Consider the following 21,221-nt stretch of genomic DNA (forward strand, 5'->3'; position numbering starts at 1 on the left):
AAGTCCCATGTGATGCGAGTTCCATGCCTTTCTTTCACGACTTGGTCCTCTCGTGTCATCTGTTTCAGAGTTTCCCATTCACATTAATTAGAACGACAAAGAATAAATGATAACGGGTTTTGATTCAGACGTAGAAAGGTAACGTTAGAAGTTAGAACAGGAGATTGATTTTCAAAGACGCATTCTGTAAGAAACAAGTGGATTTAGGATTAAATTGAGTGTGCGCGAATTTTAACTTTTCCATTAATGAATTATTTCTTCTCTTAACTCCATCTCCTACAGCCTATATAAACCCACTTCAGTTTTTCCCAAGAGGCCAAGACAGCATCGTTTGCTTCCATATCTTCCGTAGTTTTTACATTTCTTCTCTGCAACAAGCTGAAAAACTCCTCTTAAACTACGGCAGTACCTTCTTCCCCATTAATCGACCACCTTCTTGATAAAAAAGCATGGAATTCCAACAAGCCACGGTTGGAGATATCTACTGGCACCCAACAGCAGATCTTCATCATCATGACAAGCATCCTATGATGAGCAAAAGTTTGTCCATGAGAAATAGCATTTCAGACACTGATGATGCCCATATCCATCGGTCGGAGTCCTTCGGAATGCATGACATGGGAGTAACAAAGAACGATACTGCAGATACCAAATTTGAGTGGTTGCGATCACAGTTGATCGGACACGATGCCGAATTCGATGCTCCCTTCGGGAGACGCCTTCTCACCTATGCAGACCACACAGCCTCCGGTAGAAGCCTTCGTTTCATCGAAGAATTTATTGCCAATAGTGTTCTTCCATTCTATGGTTAGTTGATTTGTTTGAATTAGATTTCTAATTGATACCATTAAGCACGTACATAGGTTACTGAACATCACTCTGGTTGCATGCATGGCCACAGGTAACACACATACAAGTGACAGTTATGTGGGGCACAAGACCACCAAGATGGTGAAGGATGCCACCAGATATATAAAGAACTGCTTGGGCGCAGGACCAGATGATGCACTAATATTCTGCGGCTCAGGGACCACTGCAGCCATCAAGCGCCTGCAAGAGGTGATGGGAATCGCAGTGCCTTCAACCATGAGAGATAAGGTATTATCAACCCTACAGACTGATGAGAGATGGGTGGTCTTTGTCGGACCATACGAGCACCACTCCAACCTCCTTTCATGGCGTAATAGCCTAGCTGAGGTGATAGAGATTGGGCTTGATGATGATGGTTTGATAGACCTGCGAGCTCTAAGTCACCAACTTGAGTCTTACACGGATTCCAGACGTTCTATGTTGGGTTCATTCTCAGCATGTAGTAATGTTACTGGAACATACACTGATACACATGCCATCGCCAAGCTTCTTCACCAGCATGGAGCTTTTGCTTGCTTTGATTACGCAGCAAGGTTAGAATATATTAGTCTAGATAATGGTTGTTTCTTCAATTACTGTCTTATCTTGTTGTTGATAAAAATTATTTACTTTGATACGTGCAGTGGTCCTTACGCAGAGATTAACATGAGATCTGGGGAGATAGAAGGCTATGATGCTATATTCATGAGCCCACACAAGTTTGTTGGCGGACCTGGAACCCCTGGCCTCCTATTGATGCACAAGGCCTTGTACAAGTTGAGTTCTTCTGCACCTTCCACTTGCGGAGGAGGAACTGTTGATTTTGTCAATGCTTTTAGCGAAGAGGTAAACCCCCTCATTACTCTAAGTGACTATTCCTATATTTATCATTGTTTGACTAGTTAATTACTTTATGAAGGGACTTATTAGCTAACGTATGAATTAATTCATCTGAATCAATATGCAGCACACTTTGTACTACAAAGATGTGGAAGAAAGGGAAGATGCTGGAACTCCACCAATCGTCCAGAAGATAAGAGCAGCTATGGCTTTTTGGGTGAAGGATTTCATGGGATACAGTGTGATTGAAAACCAGGAGCATGTCTACATCAATGCCGCAATGCAAAGGCTTCTTCCAAACAAAAACATATGGGTGTTAGGGAATACGAGTGCTCCAAGACAAGCAATACTCTCTTTCGTGGTTTACTCTACCACCAATTCTTCCTCCTATGATCAGAGCAAAGATGGAAGAGGTAGCAACGGTCTATATATGTGGGCCGAGTCAGGAAACAAGAGAGATAAACCTCTCCATGGGCCTTTCGTTGCAAAGATCCTCAATGATCTTTTTGGAATCCAAGCTCGAGCTGGGTGTGCTTGTGCTGGACCCTATGGTCACCATCTACTTGGTGTCGATGAGACTCATTCACTAGCTTTCCGTGATGCTATACAAAAGGTGAATCCTTAACTGCTAAGATAAATTCATCTTTCAACCTCACAAAAATCTAGCAAATGATCATCTTAAATTTACTCCGACTAATCTTACTTTGAATTTGCTTTGATAGGGTTACACTGGTGTCAAACCTGGGTGGACTAGAGTTAGTTTCCCTTACTACATGTCAAAAGAAGAGTTTGAGTTCATTCTAGCTGCATTAGAGTTTATTGCAAAATATGGTCAGCGGTTCCTTCCACTCTACAGCTTCAATTGGAAGACTGGTAACTGGACATTTCAGTCTAAAGCTTTCATGGAGAATATACTTGGGGAAGATTATGCACCACTAGACAGTCCTCTAAGTGAAGCAAAGGCTGGCTTGAAAATTAAAAACAACGGATCGAGTTACGGTGAAGATGATCATAGTGACAATCAGAAGATCAGCAATGAAGTACTCATAGGCAAATATACCAACTACTTGGAGATTGCTAAATATATTACAAGTTTCCTCCCCAAGTTCCCTCCACATAGGAGGGTTCCGAAGGACATAGATCTCAGCCTTGCACATTTCAGGGTGTAGAGAGTTAGCTCTCTCTTTCCCATCTTTGAGCATCTCCAAATATAGCATTATATGATGTGTTAAGAATCCTTAACACTATCTACAGAATAAAAATGTATCTTAGAATCAAATTCCATTAATATTGTTTTTACTCTACTTGCATTGTAATTCTTTTTGTTCTCCAACTAACAACTCTAGTACTGTGAAGTGTTCTGTTTATTAAACCCAGTTTCATAATAGGTAATTTTTCTTGGGTAATTTTCATCTGAACCCCCTAAGGTTTGGTCCATGTCACTTTTAGTCCAAATAAAGTTTCCCTTTGCATATGGCTCCCCTGAAGTTTTTGAAAATGACTAATTGAGGACAAGTCATAATTTTGATGACCAAAAATACCATTTTTCAAAGTCATCTTCCTCGTTATCTTTCTGTTTTTTTTCTCTCCTGCCTTCTTTGATTTCCAAAATCAAAACCCCCCAATATTTTATAGAATTTTCAAATCAAAATGAACACAAATCTAGATGTGATTCAACAATTCATTACTTTGCTGGTTGCAAATAAAGAAGTCTCAGAGAAATTTTGTAACCCATCTATGGTATTAGTCAGTCTTCATGACACTCAGCAGCAGCCAAAGAAAATTTCCAAACAAAGTGAGAAACAGAAGAGAGAGAGAGAGAGAGAGAGAGAGAGAGAGAGAGAGAGAGAGAGAGAGAGAGAGAGAGATTTAGGTTACTCCGTTTTACTGCAATCGGAGTATGGCAGAGACAATCCAGATATTCACCCATCTCTTGAAACCTCAGCAGATCATCAACAAAATCTACATTCTTCATGAACACTAAGCCAGTGAATATCTATCTGCAAGGAAGATCAGTGAACCAAGGGTAAGAGCATGTTATCTCAGAGGCATCAAGGATTATTAACTCTTCTTTTTCTTTTTTGACCAAAAAAGAAAGAAAGAAATCTTATGTTTCCTAAAAATTTTTGATTGCTTGAAGAAGATGATACGGCTAGAAGAAAAATACAGAGAAAGAACGATTAGAATCTTCAGCAATAAATCTTATAATTTCTCTTCCTGAATTACTATTGTGGTTTGTTTAGGTTAGAGTTCCAACGAATTCTTAACCACATATTGTTTTCTACTCTCTTTTTCCCTAAAAAATCTTGTTTCCCACAATTGCTTTGGATTTAAGTTTCTGCCTCCCAACTCTCGATCTCTCTGCTTGAGTGACGATTTGAAGAACATTGGAGTTTTCATCACTTTTGGTGATTAACCCCATTAAAATCTCTTAACACAATAGCAATGCCCTCAGATTTTGAAAGGTAGAAAGATTAGGGATTTATGAATTAAACAACACCAGGATCAAAATTAGAAACATACAAATCAAATAGTACAGTTGCAAAATCGAATGGAGCGACTCAGCAATAGAATCTCGCGGTTGGAGGTTTGGCTTTCAATGGAGAACAAGGTTTTTAGAGAATGAATGGAGAGGAAGAAGACATGGGTATTATCGTCATCAAAATTATGATTTGTCCTTAACTAGTCATTTCTAGAAACCTTAGGGGAGCCATATGCAAAGAAAACTTTTTTTGGACTAAAAGTAACATGGACCAAACCTAAGGGAGTCCAGATGAAAATTACCCATTTTTCTTTGCTTGAGTTCTGTAGATATGTGTCCCATTTTTCTTTCTGTCCTAAAATTTCTGTGGGTAGGCATGGGAGGAGTAGTGGGGGCAAGGAATGAATTGGTATTCGTCACACCCCATGCTAGGTGTGACAAGTCTACCTAAGTGGATTAAAATCCTCAGTGGCACCATTCCTAGTGGCCATCCAGCAGCCACTACAGATGAGCGCCACATGTCATGTGAGAAATTCAGGCTGTTGATTAATTGCACACTTGTTTATCTATAAACCGTTTCAAATAAATCACGTTTAAATTTAAGCGGTACGTTTTATCCAACCAAATTATAATATCCTGACTCACTTTCAAAAGAAAAAACCAGATAGATCTAATCTCTGCTACCCTCTTCCACAACGTCGCAGTCGCATGAAGGTCAGTATTGTTCGATCTAATGGATTCTTTCACAACATAATTTAATCATATCTCAAAGAATGGCTCTAACATCTGAATGGACAATGAATCTAATGGTTTTAAATGCCTCTGCACTATGCAATTGCAAATTTGCAATAATGGTTACTGAAGAACATCAACGGAATACTCAAAAAAGCGAAGAAGATCATAGATTAAAATCTCCATGTATTATTAGAGTAATAGAAATTTAATTCTGATAAATTCAAAATAGAATCCATTATTGGAATCTAAGGAGGAGGAGGAGGAGGAGACAAGAAGTGAAAGTAGTCCTTGGGAGAATATAGAGGAAGCAACTCATGTTCAGAGCTTCTTGGAGTAGTAGTGTGAGGCAAAGGATGTAAATAGAAGCATTTTTCTGCAATTGATCTATGTTCCTCTTCTTCTAGGGTTAACCTTATTAAGCCTGTGTAATGCAAATCACCTATCAATTAAATAAAAAGAGTATAGAAGAAGATTGAGAAAGGCCTTGAGGATTCGTTCGCTGAAGTCTTAGTCAACTCCGGCCCGGGGACTAAATGCAATGACTCCGACCGGTGAATGGCGACTTTATGGGAAGAGGAGTTGTGAGTCAAGGGTGAGTGCAAATCAGTGATTCGGTTTGACGGTTTAGTTTGATCAATGAACCTCATCAATTCGATTTGGTTTAACAACAATTTAGTAGTTAAACTATTCAATGATCAGGATCTGTTGTGAAACACGTGGCATTGTTTGGTGGGCCTGCAGCTGGATGGCTGCTGCTTTACACGCTACAGAGGATTTAAATCCCTACCTAAGTAACCCAAAGTCCCGTGATATAGATCCCTCATTGGACCTCTAATACAATTCCATACTTAAGCATCACTTATAATATTCACATCATAAAGCAAAAGATATCATAATATATGTATGATAATAAATAATATATGTAAAAAAAATTTCTAGGGCAAGTTATATATAGACCCTGTGTTTGCAATCAATTACATCTATTACTGCTAAAAAAAATCAATTACAGATGCCCCCTTACTGTTTCAAGAGAGTTGTCTATTTATAACTTTCAATTCTTAAAAGTAGGGGACATCTATAATTTTCAAGGGTAGTAGATATAATTGATTACAAACACAGGGGGTCTAAGTGTAATTTGTCCAATTCTCTATAGATCTTATATATAACAATAAATAAATTATTTATATTTATATTTATATAAATTAAATATGAATTTAATATATTTATATAAATTTAATGTAAAATACATTAAATAAAATGAAATTATTAATCATTAATGATAAATATTGAAATTAATGAATGATGATAATATACATATGATAATATAATATATGAATGATATATGTTATACAATTTGATATGCTGATTCTTTAATATTCCAAACATGTCTATATAAACAGTTATAATGAAGTGTAACATGTCAACCCCCTATGAGATGTGTGAGGCATAGAAACATGTATAACAGCAACATAAAGCATCAAGTAATGGCTTAAACAGCTTCCACGCCTCCACTACATTACCCATCTCCTTAGACAAGGGCATCTTTTGTACCATCACCATCTCCATACCTGTAGCATCATTTAAAAGAAGAGATTTCTCGTGGAATGAGTTCCATTGAACTCATGAGGGGAAACAATCACATTTATAATGCATGATATGCAACCCTATAAATGCCAAACAAATACATTTATCCATACGCTAGTCTCTAACTGCTATACCATGTATTAAGCACAGTACCAATCCTCTATAGGAGGGCCACACTAATCCATATCATTCTCTCAATGAGAGGGTGTTTGATGCAAGGGTCACACTCTGTACCATGACCATGGTTTATGAGTCTCTTTGTCCCATATCACTCATCAACTTATCCACGAGTTTTCATTATCCTTTCCATCCTATAAAAGTAAAATGCATGACCCTTTTTATAGGACTTGTGCATGCTAGGGATTAGCCTAGCCAAATGCAAGGTCTTCTCCTTGTAGTGCTATCCATGGTTAAGCAATACAATTCCTCAAGCACCCACTCCTGTTGGTTTAGTATCCCCCACAATTCTAGGAGTATTGATCCTCAAGACACCACTACTGTTGGATGAGTACCCCTTACAACCCTATGCCATACCTCAAGACTTAGCTACTATTGGCATGAAATTAACGGTACACTAGTGAACTTGGTATTGCCTCACGGCTTTCCCTCTGTCTTTTGGGCACCCAACGATACCACTACTTGACAATATAGGTTATCAACCTTAGTACCCCCATTGATAGGGTTGTAGCACTTAGGGTTTGTCCTAACCAATGCATATGTATGGAAAAATGGATATATTGTGATGTATGAACATGTGCAGATGCATGCGTAGTTGGAGGCAATGGCCGTAGCCACAACCCCCTATATATCATTTGAATGTCATTTTATCACCCCACATGTCATTTCCATTCAATGAACCATAAGGCATAAGTTAAGTAAGTCAAAATGCATAAATGAACCATATCACAACCAGCCACTTGTATGCACCCCATGAATGCATGACCTACTATAATATAGCATTCAAACATGCAACAACATACAAGGGCCAGAAATTGTAAATTGGATGCATTCTCATTTCTAAAACTAGCATCCAAATTCGCCTTACCTTGCCTTAGTGTTTGGCTCAATGCAAATGATGTTCCACTTTCGGGTTCAAGAACTTTTCTCCTGTCCCAATCCCAAATTATAATGTACACATGTTAGTGGTCTTGTAGGGTAAGTTGTTCACCAATTACAGTTCCTATTTCTATCAGTACGCATAGCTCTTTGATGCTTTGAAAACTAGTTGGTCATTGCAACATAGACTAGCCTATCAATCACCCTTGTTGTTGACAGAAATCCAATTTGGATTTTGAGTTTTTTCTTCCCCAATTCTATGAGTTTCCCAAAAAAGGTTCACCATTCTCCTACAACCTTTCTAGGGTACAATTTCCCTTATATTGGCTTCTAATCCAATCCCAGTATCTAAGATTCCATTTTGCACTTCCCTTGGGTGAAATCCCAATTGGGCTTATTTACTGATGTAATCACAGTTTTAATACTTCAATACTCTCCTAGGTACAGAGAACATGCATTTGGTTTTAGATCTAGAAAACTCCCAATGTTTTCCCCAATTTCTGACATCAATTGATCGATTGCTAGGCCTAGTCAAGCAATTTTAACAAATTACCATTCGAATTTGGTCTCTGCAGTGTCATTTTTGGTTACTCCCATCTCATGCATGCCAAAGTACTCCGATCGATGGATATGGGCATCATCAAAGTCCACAATGCTGCTTCTCACGGACAAACTGTTGGTCATCATAAGATGTTTATAATGGTAATGAAGGTCTGCCTTTGGATGCCAATAGGTCTTTCCAGCCATTGCTTGTTCGATGTCCATGCTTTTTTCACAATGATATAGTGAATTGAGAAGAATGTGGAGCACTGTTCACTGTTTAAAAGAAAAGCTAGCTTATTTTAGAGACAGTAGAGGAAGATAAGGAAACAAACGATGCTGTGTCTTGGCCTCCTGGGACAGCACTGAAATGGGTTTATATAGGCTGTGGGAAGAGGTGTTAAGAGAAGAAATAATCAACTATAGAAAAGTAAAAATTCATGAACTATATTAATAGTCCCACTTGTTTCTCTGAGAACGCGTCTTTGAAAATCAACCCTTCATTTCTAAATAGAAATTGACAACTCCTTTTACCGCCAACTTCCAGTTCTAACTTCTAGCGTCACCTTGATTCCATCACAAGCTTGTGTTTGAGTTGTGGTAGAAATAATTTTTTTTTCTGAATCTGTGATGGCTGAATTCTGTAAAATAGAAAATGGAGTTCCCTATTTTACTTTTCTCTTGATAGGTAAGTATCATCACAATAAACCCAGGCAAGATCAGCATGACTCATGTCATTGATAATTTAATCAATACAATGGTATGAAGTTAACCATTCAATCTCATTCTCACCCATTCTTCCTTCTCGGCTTAAACAACATTTGAAAAAATCTATGGAGAAACGAGAGGAAGCGGTCAATATTGATAAAGTCCGTCAGCTTGATTAAGGAACTCACATCACTTGGGATTTTGTTGGAACACAGCTGACCTTCTTTTATCTGTTCAAGAAATTGTGTTTAGTCAAGTCTTGGTAATGAACAATAAAGTCGATCTTCAGGATTATGGTTTTCCAAATGCAGATGAACTGTTTGAGAAGGAGTAGACCCAGCATCGCAGACGCTTAAGAAACAAGAGCAGTTGTGGTAGACAAATTGACCAAGACAGAACAACAATACTAGCTTCATATGCGTGTTTATACCCTGCCACGTAGGGGTGTAAATGGATAACTGAAATCCGCTTCTAAATTCGCATCCGCATCCCTTTTAGGGGTATCCCAATCTGTCCGATTACTAATAGGACGTGAATATGGTATACCCCCTTCTTACTGATTATTATCCGTCCGATAAAATTATCCGATTAAATTACTTATTTTAAGAAATTCTTATCTGTGATATGTGACTATTTTTCTAGATTTTCTATTAGAATAATTACCAAAGTTGCCAAATTCTTAAATTTCAAATATAACCCTCACAAATAAAATGGTAAAGATGTAAACAAGTAATCGAAAACTTGTATTCAATCTGTATTCATGCCCATTTAGAAGAATCTACTTAAGAAAATAACTATCCGATTGTCTTCCAAATCCGACTGAATCCGTCTGAAAATCGATAGGATATTATCCAAATTCGTCCGAATATAATAGGATGCGGATATGGTATTACCACTATCGATCCGAATCCGATCTATTTACACCCCTACTGCCATGCAAACGGACGCCAGCCAAAGGAGTAAGGGAATTATGTATGGACCCGTTGGAAAGACCATAAATACCATTATTTATTTACCAACCGAAGTGACCTAATTATCCTTAATAACCCACTTAATTCCCTGGCTGCGTTTGTTTGCTGAAATAAAGATGGGGTGGGAAAATTCTTGAGTAAAGTGTAAATTTCTTACTTTTTCCTTAAATCCCAAAATTGTAAATTGTTTGGTTGTTTGGGGTGGGAAAGTGAGAGACAAGTTTCCTTGAATCAAGGAAAGTGAGAGACAAGTTTCCTTGAATCAAGAAAACTTGTCTGGTGATGTAGCACCGCAACTTTCCCACCCCAAGCCATTTAAAACCCCATAAATTTGGTGGGACTTTGTGGGAAAGTTTGAAAAACTAAAAAGTGGGACCCACCACTATCACTTTTCCACAAAACCCTTTCCTTTCCTTCTCTCTCACCCCACTACACATGGGACCCACATGTTTTTTTTTCTCACCCCACCTTTGCAAACAAACACAGCCTTGCTGTATTATTTCACTGTACGTTTTACCCAAAAAGGAAAAGGTTCAAGCGATTAACCGACCTCCGTAGCTATATGTCACACCGTCTGGTGAGGCTGTTGTCTCTTTGGCTATCTTTTCCGAATATAGTGCGTAGGCCCCTTCTCAATAGGTTTAGGGAAACTGGAAATCGTTCCACGATGGATTCTAGCTGTCAGCTTTGTCCATGTCATTATAAATCAGTTGAGTAATCATGTAATGGTAATATTGATTCTAGCTTAGATTTTTTTTTTTTTTTTTTAATTGCTTTGTACAATGGTCATATTGATTTTAATAAGGTAGTTTTTATATTTTGTCTACATAGGATTGGTAGGTTATATTATTATGTGGAGGTAATGGCTCCATTTTATGTTTCTATATCTTGTATCCTTTCACATAAATCTATCCAATCCATATCCACTCCATCTTAACATGGTATCAGCCTAAACGACATTGTCTTCCTCTATAATGGCTTGTTCATCTCAGCCACCACCACAACTTTGAATGGTAACTTCTAGAATCGTGAGAGAGAGTTTACATGGTTTGGTTGAATTCAACATACGTTCACGGGAGAGTTTTAGATATTTTCAACTATGTTTTAAGTTGTGTACATGGCTTCTTATATATAGGTAGAGTCCTTGTTCATCAATGTTCTAGGACTCTTGTAGTTATGATCATCTAGATTCCCTGAGTTACAATGTTTGGATCTACATGAAAATAAGAGTTTTAGATTACATAAAATATTAACCAGGGTTTTTTAGAAACTGTAATCTTTATCAAACTTTTCTTTGGATTGGTTAGAGTCATTGTGAGTACCATTTGTAGAGACATTTTTGAGTGTAGTAGATGGAATTTGATCAAATTTGGAAATCTTAATAGCAACCCTAGCCGCATAAGCTTGAGAGGGAGTGGCGGCTAGGGTTTAGTGTGGTTGGTTAGAAATATCCCTAGTACACCCCCGCAAACTCAAGGGAGGTGAAATGACCTTGAGGTTGGCCAACAAGGTGGTGAAACATTGAGTAGAGAGCAACTTGGTGAAGTTGTCAACTAGTTGATCCTTGGTAGATAATAAATGAACCTAAAGATCTCCTTTGGCAACCTTATCACTAACAAAGTGGAAGTCAGTCTCCACATGCTTGGTACAAGCATGGAAAGTAGGATTTGTAGTGAGGTAGGTTGCACCAATATTGCCAACACTAAAGGACTAGAGCATCACTCAGAAATACATGGAGCTCATGGAGGAGAGATTGTAGCCAAATTAACTTAAAAGAAGCATTAACAGGAGCTCGATATTCAAACTCCATACTGGAGTGAGCAACAGTGGATTGTTTTCGAGAACTCCAAGATACAATGTTGGGTCCTAAGAAAATAGCATAACCACTGGTAGACTTACGATTGTCAGGACAACCAGCCTAGTCAACATTAGAAAATGCTATTAATGTCATATTAGAGAATTTGGTGATAACAATTCCATGAGATATGGTACCCTTTAAAGTAACGCAGAATCCTTTGAAGCAAACCAATGATCATGAGTCAGACTTCTCATAAACTAACACACTTTGTTGACGAAAAACTGGATGTCAAGTCGAGTCATGGTAGCATACTAAAGAGCCCCACAATACTTCTATACAAGGTAAGATTGGCTATGAGCTCCCCCAACACTTGCTCAACTGGGTAGAAGGAGAAAGAGGGTTGGTAACAAGCTTGCAATCACCCATGTTGGCTCTGTGAAGAAGACCAGTAATGTACTGCTGTTGACAAAGATGAAGACCATTAGAGAATGGAGACGCAGACATTCCAAGAAAATAATGTAAGGATCCAAGATCTTTGATAGCAAACACAGAGGCAATAGCAGTCATAAGATTAGAAAGTAGCAATTCAGAACTTCCAGTAACAATGATGTCATCCACATAGATTAAAACATAAAGTGTAGCGGAAATGCCATGATAAATGAAAAGAGAAGTATCAGTTTTAGACACTTCAAGAGGTCAAGACTCAGATATGCACCAAACTTCATACTAATGACATTGGGTCCATTAAGCTTTTTCTAGAGATCGAAGTTGCTTGCTCAACAATGGGGCTCTATCTTTGCCAACAAAAATACTTTGTATCCTCAATAATAGTGGCTTAATAGGCATTCGACTAGTGGAATTCCCAAAGGAGTATAGTATTCTAAAGGTATTATTCTATCAAACCCTACTTCTCAGCAACTAGTTAGTCGCCTCATTTATCTCACTATGACTGACCAAAACATTGTACACTTTGTTAGTATTTTAAGTCAATTTATGCACCAACCCCATCAACCGCATCCTAAGGTGCCCATTGTTTATCACAGTATCTTAAAGCTACTCCTAGTAAAGGAATTTTTTTTTGTACAAAAGTAATCTCCAGTTGACAGCATACTGTGACTTTGATTTGGCAAGTTGTCCTATGACTAGATGCTCCACCACTAGGTATTGCATTCTTCTTGCTTCTAGTCTAATTTCTTGGAAGACTATAAAACAAACAACCGTATCTCATTCTTTTGCAAAAGTTCAATAGCATGCCATAATGGTGGCTACTTGTGAAATTACATGGCTTTCATACCAACTTCATGATATTGGTTTGCCATCACCACAAAGTATTCCATTATATTACAGCAATCAAGCAACCCTTCATATTTGCTACGAATATTGTTAATCATGAGCATACTAAGCACATGGATATAGAATGACATGTCATTCATAAGAAACTACAAAGTGGATTAATCTGCACAGCCAAAATGTTTTTTGCCAAACAAGTAGCCAATTTATTCACTGAGTCCCTTAGTTGAGCCTAATTTCAGCATCTTAAGTCCAAGTTGGGCCTCCAAGATATTCAAGCTCCACCATGATGGGGAGTGTTAACTGTCTCCATGTCATTACAGATCAATTGAGTAAATCATTTAACTGTAACATAACGGAAATACTGATTCTAGCTAGTTTATGTATTTTTTTATTGTCTTCTACAATAGTCATAATGATTATAGTTTTTTTGTAATATGGAGGACTTCCCTTATTTTTCTGAGTTGTTCTTCTATATTTGAAGCTTGAGTGTTTTTGGCCATGGTTGTTTTTGTGAAGTTGAAGAAGATTGTAAGCTGAGAGGAAGATGGAATGGTAAAACGAGGATTGGTAAAAGTAAATCAGTAAAATGAATTATGTGGTGGAAGCAATCAAGGGGAGAAGCCACTTAGTATTGATCATGAAAATATGTGTTGCCTTCCCAAGGTTTTGCCTTTTTAAATTTTAAACAAGTTAAATTTTTGGGAGTGGAAGAGTTTTCTAGGGACTTTGTGCATGACCATTACGATTTTCGATCTGCAAGTAATACCAGCCAAATAGTCATTAGGGACAACATTTGATCCCTAAAAATTACCAAACCGGAGCCCGTTTCAATAATGAATATGATTGAATAAATGCAACGGAAATGAACCAGTTCTGTGTTGGTCTAGATTAGTGATATCGTGAAAGCTGACCGAAACAAAGTGACAAAGCAGCAGTTCCATGATATTTTCTTCCAAAAACCTGGATCCTTATCCACACAGAGTCAGAAGCCAGTTGTTAGCAATTTCCTAGGAGTAGTTATGTTGGTTTTGTCTCTACAAGCCCTTCCCCATTGTATGGAATGACACCCCCAACATACTCAACATGAAACTGATTCTATACTTGCAGAAATATCTTTTATTTTGAGTTCTTAGTTCCTAGTTTTAATTAAAAAGCCTTTTAAAATCCTCGATATGCCAAGGCAGGAGAGAACCCACATCACACCTAAGTATTAGGTCCAAGTAATTGAGTAGGCTAGACTCTAGCACACCTGTGCAGACGAATTTGTTGATGTATCCTATTCAAGAGTAGAAATGCTCTTTCGTGGAACATTTTTGGCACGCTCAATGGGACCTCTGCAAATATGGTAACTAGGTGAGCCCCAATTAGATCATTTTGGAGGCACCTGTTAACAATGGCATATTTGTTGAAGACATCTTCCACATGATCTGTCATGGACTAGCAAAGGTTGGGGGTCAACAAAAATCCTTAGAAAAAATCTACTCGCAAGAGTCACCAAGTAGTTCAAGCTTGCTTTAGTGCTGACATACATCTTCCACCCACTTGATGCCTCTGGCTACTACATTTTGTTCTAAGTTTTATTGACCTAACATGGTAGATGGACGATGGAGATGATTAAAGACTTTCTTTTGTAAATGCTTAGCTGCTGGTGGTTGCTAGCTGTTTATTTGCAGTTTATTCATGAATGTTCCCCTCAATGGTTGTTTGAATGATGATCTGGTAGTGAATAAATCTCCCTGGTCTCCCTCTAGAGTTGTGAAACGTTGAGTGCCTCGGTCACATCAGATCTGCCATCAGAAGACCTCTCTGATCTAATCACAAAACTTTGAACTTCAAGAGACTCACCTAGATGCACCTCTTGTCAGGGATTTGGCCACGAGACTAACTCCTGTACTTCTGCTATCCTGAATGATCCATCTACATCTTGTGTCAAAGATTTCATGCCGATTCTTGAAAGTCTCATCATCGACATCATAGATAGATGCTCGATTAAAGAATCAAGCACCAATGTTGCTGCTAACCCTGAAGAGACTGCTACCACAACTGCTGCTCAAGCCCAAGTAGACACCACTCCTACTGTCCTATTTGTCACCACCATTGTTGCTCAAGGCCAAGCAAGCACCGTTGTTGCCGCTGCTGCTCAAGATCTAGCCGTAGACACTACTGCTGCTGTTGTTAAATGCCCTTTACCCTCTACTGGTTTTAAGGAAACTTCCTCTGCTCCAATTAGAGAATCCTCACACGTCAAGCTCTCTGAAATTTCTGCCGTCGTCGTTCAACCTACTCCTTCATCAACTTTAGTGCTGTCAGGCTCTCAACCACTGCCGGTAGCTAGTACTTACCGGAGATGCAGATCTAGGCCAAAGCCTGCTCAAAAAGCGACCACTCCTTGCACAGCTCCCCTGCCTGAGAAGCCCTCTATGGATCTCTGCCAATTCACAACAGTTGAAGCCAATGCTTCCCCAGTTGAAGCCTAGAACCCTGCTCCTTCCATAGTTACCAAAGGTTCTCCTTCAGCTTTTCGTTCTCTTCAGGAGTTGTCACGTCTCTCCCCTACACATCGTGATGTGCCTTTCCACTTCTGTTAAACCTTCACTATTGAGACCCCTACTGAGACCTCCTCTTCGCCTCTCCACCCTCCCATTTCGATGAATGTCTCCAAGGAGACTTTTCCACTGAAACCTCTTTTAACCCATCTCTCTCCTCTGTCACATCCATCCAGCCGGTACCCCATCGGGCATACCCGGGTATGTGATCCACAGCCCCAAGGATCAAGTATCGAGCAACCATGCCTCTCACATACGCGATAACACAATCATGAACAATGATAATCAAGGTAAAAACATATAATAAAGGAATCACGAATAAGATAAAACAAATAATCAGAGTGCAAAATAAAGATGATAGCAAGAGTATAACGATAATTCAAAAAGAGAGACAGAGTGATCAGAAGTCACTTCCTCAATGGCAGCGGAAAGTAGATCATTTAAGTTAAGATTACAAAACCAACTTCTAAAGAGTATATCAAGAAAGTTAAATTACAAATCCGGTCTTAGGAAGATTCAAAATGTAACACTAAACAAATGTTTCTTCGGTCACATATATTATGTCCTCATAACTAAAGATATCAAAAGTCCAACACAGCTGCTCCCACACCAATGTCGGGCTAATCCTGATGTGAAGCATAATCCTCTTCGGTACCCTCACCTAGATCTTCGTAGTAGCCACTACCCTGAGGGTAGTATGACTCATCGTAGGGCGCCTCGAAGGACGTGTCATCAGTCTCTTCAAAACCTGTGGAATAGTCTAATAAAACAAATGCACAAAAAGGAATGAGTTTAAAAGAACTCAGCAAGGCAGTTAATCCATAATATAAACCATATGATACAAGTCATAACATGATGCGAAATGATATGAGACAGATGATGCAAATATGATTCTAACTCTACATATGCTAGTCTCTAGGGTAGACATGCTTTAAGTCATAGCACCATACTTCCTTGGGTAGGTCTCAAATCACTCTTCCCACAACCATCTCAGTATCTTGGGTTCTCCGGTGGGAATTGGGTCCTACATCCCTCGGGACAATCCATGGCTGGGGTTTAGGTCACCACTCTCTCACATCACCATTGGTATAAGTATTGGCGCATGTCATGGTAAAACCTAGCCCAATGCAATTCCTCTACTCAGTCATATCATGTCAGATCCATATACGTCCATTCCTCGCCCCGGGCAATCCTTTTTGGTATCCTTCACACTAGAGTCACGGATATTACTCACCGGACTCATCAACCCCATTGGTCATCCACAAGTAGTAGATGGGAAGCTCTCACATCCTCTCATGGATATGACTGACCGGTCTCGAGCGCCCGTGAGCCCAAGTCTAGCTATTTGCAACCCTACGAATAATGGCCCCTTTTAGGTATCCGTAATATGATTTATGTCCTCTCACGGGTTGGTTACCGGTCTTGAGCGCCCATCAAACCATACCACTACCACGGGTCATTCGGTCTCAATACCCTTCCGATTCGGGTATGATACAACAGGGACATCCTAGCCATACATCTAGACAAGTCCTATGTATGTCATCCAATAATTCGGGAAAACGTCGATAGACACCTTCAGAGAACATCCCATACTATTCCCTCCGATGTCCAAGGACAGAAACGTCAATAGGACATTCCTCAATCCCAAATCATACTTAAGCAATCACATGCTCAATTTTATCACATCATACATGATTGACATATCATCATATAAAAAGAGATACAATGTAACACAATTGATCACATAGGTCATTATCAAAATAAGTAAGCATGGTAACTCAAAATGATATATAGCATGGTACTACTATTACGAAAGGTATACACCAGTCATATGATGTCTAACATATTACTAGGAAAGTAAATCTACCACATTTCAAACATAGCAGCGAGATTCATATAATTCATGTAATTATGACCATAACCGTCCTTACCTTAATCGAATCAAAAATAATAGCAAGTACCACTTAGAATAGTCCCCAACTTAGTGCTTGAACCCTAGACAACATATATGCAACATTAGAGAAGGAAATAATCAAGTCGGAGATCAAACGGAGCAAAACGAGCAAGTATAGAGTTGTTGTCCTCACCTGGTCGACTGGCTGGTTGACTGACTCAATCGACCAAGCAGTCGACCAAGATAAACAGTAATGGGCTGAATAGTGAATTTGGCCAAAAACCGATCTTCCGAAACTCGAATTGATCCGAAACTTGGGGGGAATGATGGTAACAGTACAAGAACACAATACAACAAGTATTAACATGATCTAATGGTCCAATTAGGAATACCCAAATTGAAACCCTATGCTCTATATGCTAAACATCAAGAATTGAATTGGAAATTGTTGCAATGGCAAGGGATGATGGGGAATTAGCTAAGGAAGTGATAAGAACTAGATTAGAATCATAAACCAAGAGTAATTCAGACCTAGCATACATCTACACATCAGTTTAGATTAAAGAATATGTTAAAATGAAAGGAATCAAGGAAATGCAATGCTATTCATTGTAATGGAAGCATAGCCTAGCAAGAATGGGAGGAAAACAATGGAAATGAAAGGGGAACCACATGACCAAGTGTTTGCAAGGTTGCAGCACTTTAGCCATGGTCTCAATAGCAAGAAAGAGTAGGGGAATGAGTAGAATAGAGGATGAGAGAGAGAAATCATACCTTGAGGAAGCAATGGAGATGGAATACAATGATTGAAACCAATAATCTTCACCAACTTCAAGGAAGGGCTTTGGGAAGGTCACTCCTCGTTCTCTGGAGTCCCAATGATTAGAATACGGGTTCTATTCAGGAGGTCCCAATAAGTAGGCTTAAAATAATCAAGAATTTTGTGATTTTCACATTTATTAATCTGTTGGTCAACTGGTCAGTCGACCAAGCCTGAACAACAACTTTAGACAGGGAATTGGAAGGCCAGACAGATCCAAATTGAGTTGGGTTTTCTCCTACAAGTAAATCAACAAGTCTAGATTATAGAGTTACCTTTGGAACGAGATCGGAAATGCATCACGCACTTCAACTAAGCTTCCCCCTTTCTAGGTGCAGTTTCTCACTAAACACTGACAGTGCATCCAAGTAAGGGGCATCACTGTCAATATCCATAGGCTCTGAGTCATACACCGAATCTTCAACTATGAGGGCCCACAAGTCTCTTCTTCCACTACTCCAAGTCTTCGGACCTACAAACAACAAGGGATTCGGGTCGGGTCAGGGTTAGCATAGGGCTGGATTTCACACTCCTCCCACAATCAACTCAATTTGCCCAATTTACCCTCCCTAAATGCTCCACTTTGGGCCCAAGGGCTTATTCCCTTTAAAGCAAGCTATGCTCCTCTCTCTCTCTCTCTCTCTCCCACCTCCCTTGTGTATGACCTTGATCGTCTCGAGTGTAGAAGGAGTAATCGTCCTTCCAAAGGGTGAAACCCATTAGGAGATGACTTCTTGGTTGATCTCAATTCCTCCAAGAAAAAGAAGAGAAAGAAAAAATCCGCAAAATAGTTTCCTTTTTGGCCCCTGTTCGGCTCATTTTTTGGGTCCAGCTCATGTTTGCTTGCTTTGTCTGTGCTCTTTAGTTTGCTTTAGTTTTGCTCTGTTGTTTGTGTGCCTTTGCTTTTTAATACATTTATTTATTCATCCAAAAAAAGTAGTTGAAGCGAGACAACTACACTTAGAAGATGATCAACAATCATGGCTTCAACATGCAAACACTATTATGGCATCAAACGGGCCAGAAACTTTACGAGCCATAAATCAACCTAAGCCTAAGTTTCCATGGTGTATGATAATCCAATGGCACGTGGACAATCATTAGGCAAGGTGCGGGCATAAAAATAGCCCAATTAGTACTAGAGAGACCCCATGTAATGAGATGTATACAAATCAAAATCAGTCATGGGGGTTCCTAGTTTTTCCAACTCGAAATTTGATAGCAAATGGCACCGGTCGGTTGAGGCCGGCAACCCAATTGACCACCTCCTTGCTGTCCGATTGACCAGTGGTTAAGAAGCAAAATATTCGGGGGTCCTATCCTTGGGGAGGACTCTAACATGCATACTAACAATATGCCTAGGGGTCAAAACACCAAGTTGGTGAGGTTGCAAAGGAAATCATGAAATCAAGGGTTTGGAACATCAAGATCAAGGTGAGGGGATGTTCGCTAAAAATCTAGGGCTTTGCTGAATTTACTTCATGCTGTAAATTCTATTTTAGATTTATTGATGACATCCTATATTACTCCATGTGTAGAGAAGCACAGGAGGATCATTGTCGGATTGTACTATAGAGACTTCAAGAGAGATAGCTACACACCAAATTTTCCAAGTGTGATTTTTGGCTTAACCAAGTCATATTCTGGCGTCATGGTGTTTCATCTCAAGGGATCTCTATGGATCCTGCAAAGGTCAAAGTAGTAACTAATTGGCGATAGGCCAAGCTCCGTAGCTAATGTTTGGAGTTTCTTGGGATTAGTAGTTTACTACCAAATATGTCCACAGCTTCGGCAACCTTGATAAGGGAAGGAATGAAGTTTGCTTGGTCGGTAGTGTGTGAGAAGAGTTTTCAAGAATTAAAAATGTGGTTTGTCATCGCTCAAGTACTTGCATATACTTTCAGGTATGGGAGGAATGATAATCTACATAAATGATCATCAAAAGGCTTAGGCTATGTCTTGAGGCAAAAATGGAATAGTTATAGCTTATGTCTCCAAGCAATAAAGGATTATGAGAAGAACTACCAACGCATGATCTAGCATTGGCAGGGGTAGTTGTTGCCCTTAAAATTTGGAGACATTACTTGTATGGGGGAAATGTCAGATTTACATTGACAATAAGAGCGTGAAGTAATTCTTCACGCAAAAAAACTGAATGAGGCAACACAAATGTAGGAGTTGATAAAAGATTACAACTATGATATCTTGTATCACCCAAGCAAGATGGATACTATTGCAAATGTTCTCAATCAAAAATCACAAGAGTTGGGTGCAACAATATTGGCCACTCAAGATAAGTTGTAGGAAGAGATTGAAAGCTTACAGATGGGCCTGATTGTTGGAAGGCCACGTGCTTTGTTCTGTAGTCGAACAATACAAACAGGGTCTTTAAGGTAATAAATCAAGGAGGGGCAAAAGAAGGACAAAAAACTAATGAGTAAGGTTGGCAAGGCACTACATGAAGGGAAGGGGCCAATGTTCAACATCAAATGACGGGATATTGCGATATGGTATGCAATTTTGTGTACCTAATGATGAAAAACTATAGGAGAAAATCTCAGAGGAAGCTCATACTATGTTGTAAACCCCTAAAGTACCAATATGTATCGTGATCTAAAAGAGCACTATTGATGGGAGATTATGAAGTGGGACGTTGCCAACTATGTTGAGAGGTGTTTGAATTGTTGATAGGTAGAGGCTGAGCACCAAAGACCATCTGGCATACACCTAGACCTGTAAATGGATAGCCAAATTGGCCACTGAATTCACATTCGTATTTGTTTAAGTGTATCCGTATCTAGAACTTTTCTTACCGAAAATATATGAATCCGTTCGCTAAGCAACCGGATTCAAATTCGGATTATTTCTTATTAGATCGAATAATATCCAAATAAAAAATTATCCGGATACAGTAAAATATTCAACATTTTTTTCTTTGAAAATGGATGATAATCGGATTTGGATACTGGTAATCAGTAATTGGATAATCAGAAATCGAAAATTATCCGATTAAAGTAAAGTATTAAACACTTTTCTCTATAAAAGGGGCTAATAATCATATTCGAAAACTGGTAATCGGTAATTGGAAATTGGAAGTCGGAAATA

The 21,221-nt window shown here is 38.9% G+C and overlaps 1 protein-coding gene across 1 annotated transcript; it reads left to right on the top strand.

Moving 5' to 3' along the window:
* Positions 1–335: 335 nt before the first annotated feature.
* On the top strand, positions 336–3,053 carry LOC149002548 (uncharacterized). Its single transcript, XM_089138078.1, has 5 exons — positions 336–807; positions 902–1,403; positions 1,494–1,695; positions 1,817–2,302; positions 2,412–3,053. Exons 1-5 carry the CDS (start codon positions 450–452, stop codon positions 2,856–2,858), a joined length of 1,995 nt encoding a protein of 664 aa, XP_088994204.1. The 5' UTR covers positions 336–449; the 3' UTR covers positions 2,859–3,053.
* Positions 3,054–21,221: the final 18,168 nt, after the last annotated feature.

This window comes from Hakea prostrata, chromosome 10, assembly GCF_041222555.1.
Source record: "Hakea prostrata isolate BN-2017 chromosome 10, UWA_Hpros_2, whole genome shotgun sequence".
Lineage (NCBI taxonomy): Eukaryota > Viridiplantae > Streptophyta > Magnoliopsida > Proteales > Proteaceae > Hakea > Hakea prostrata.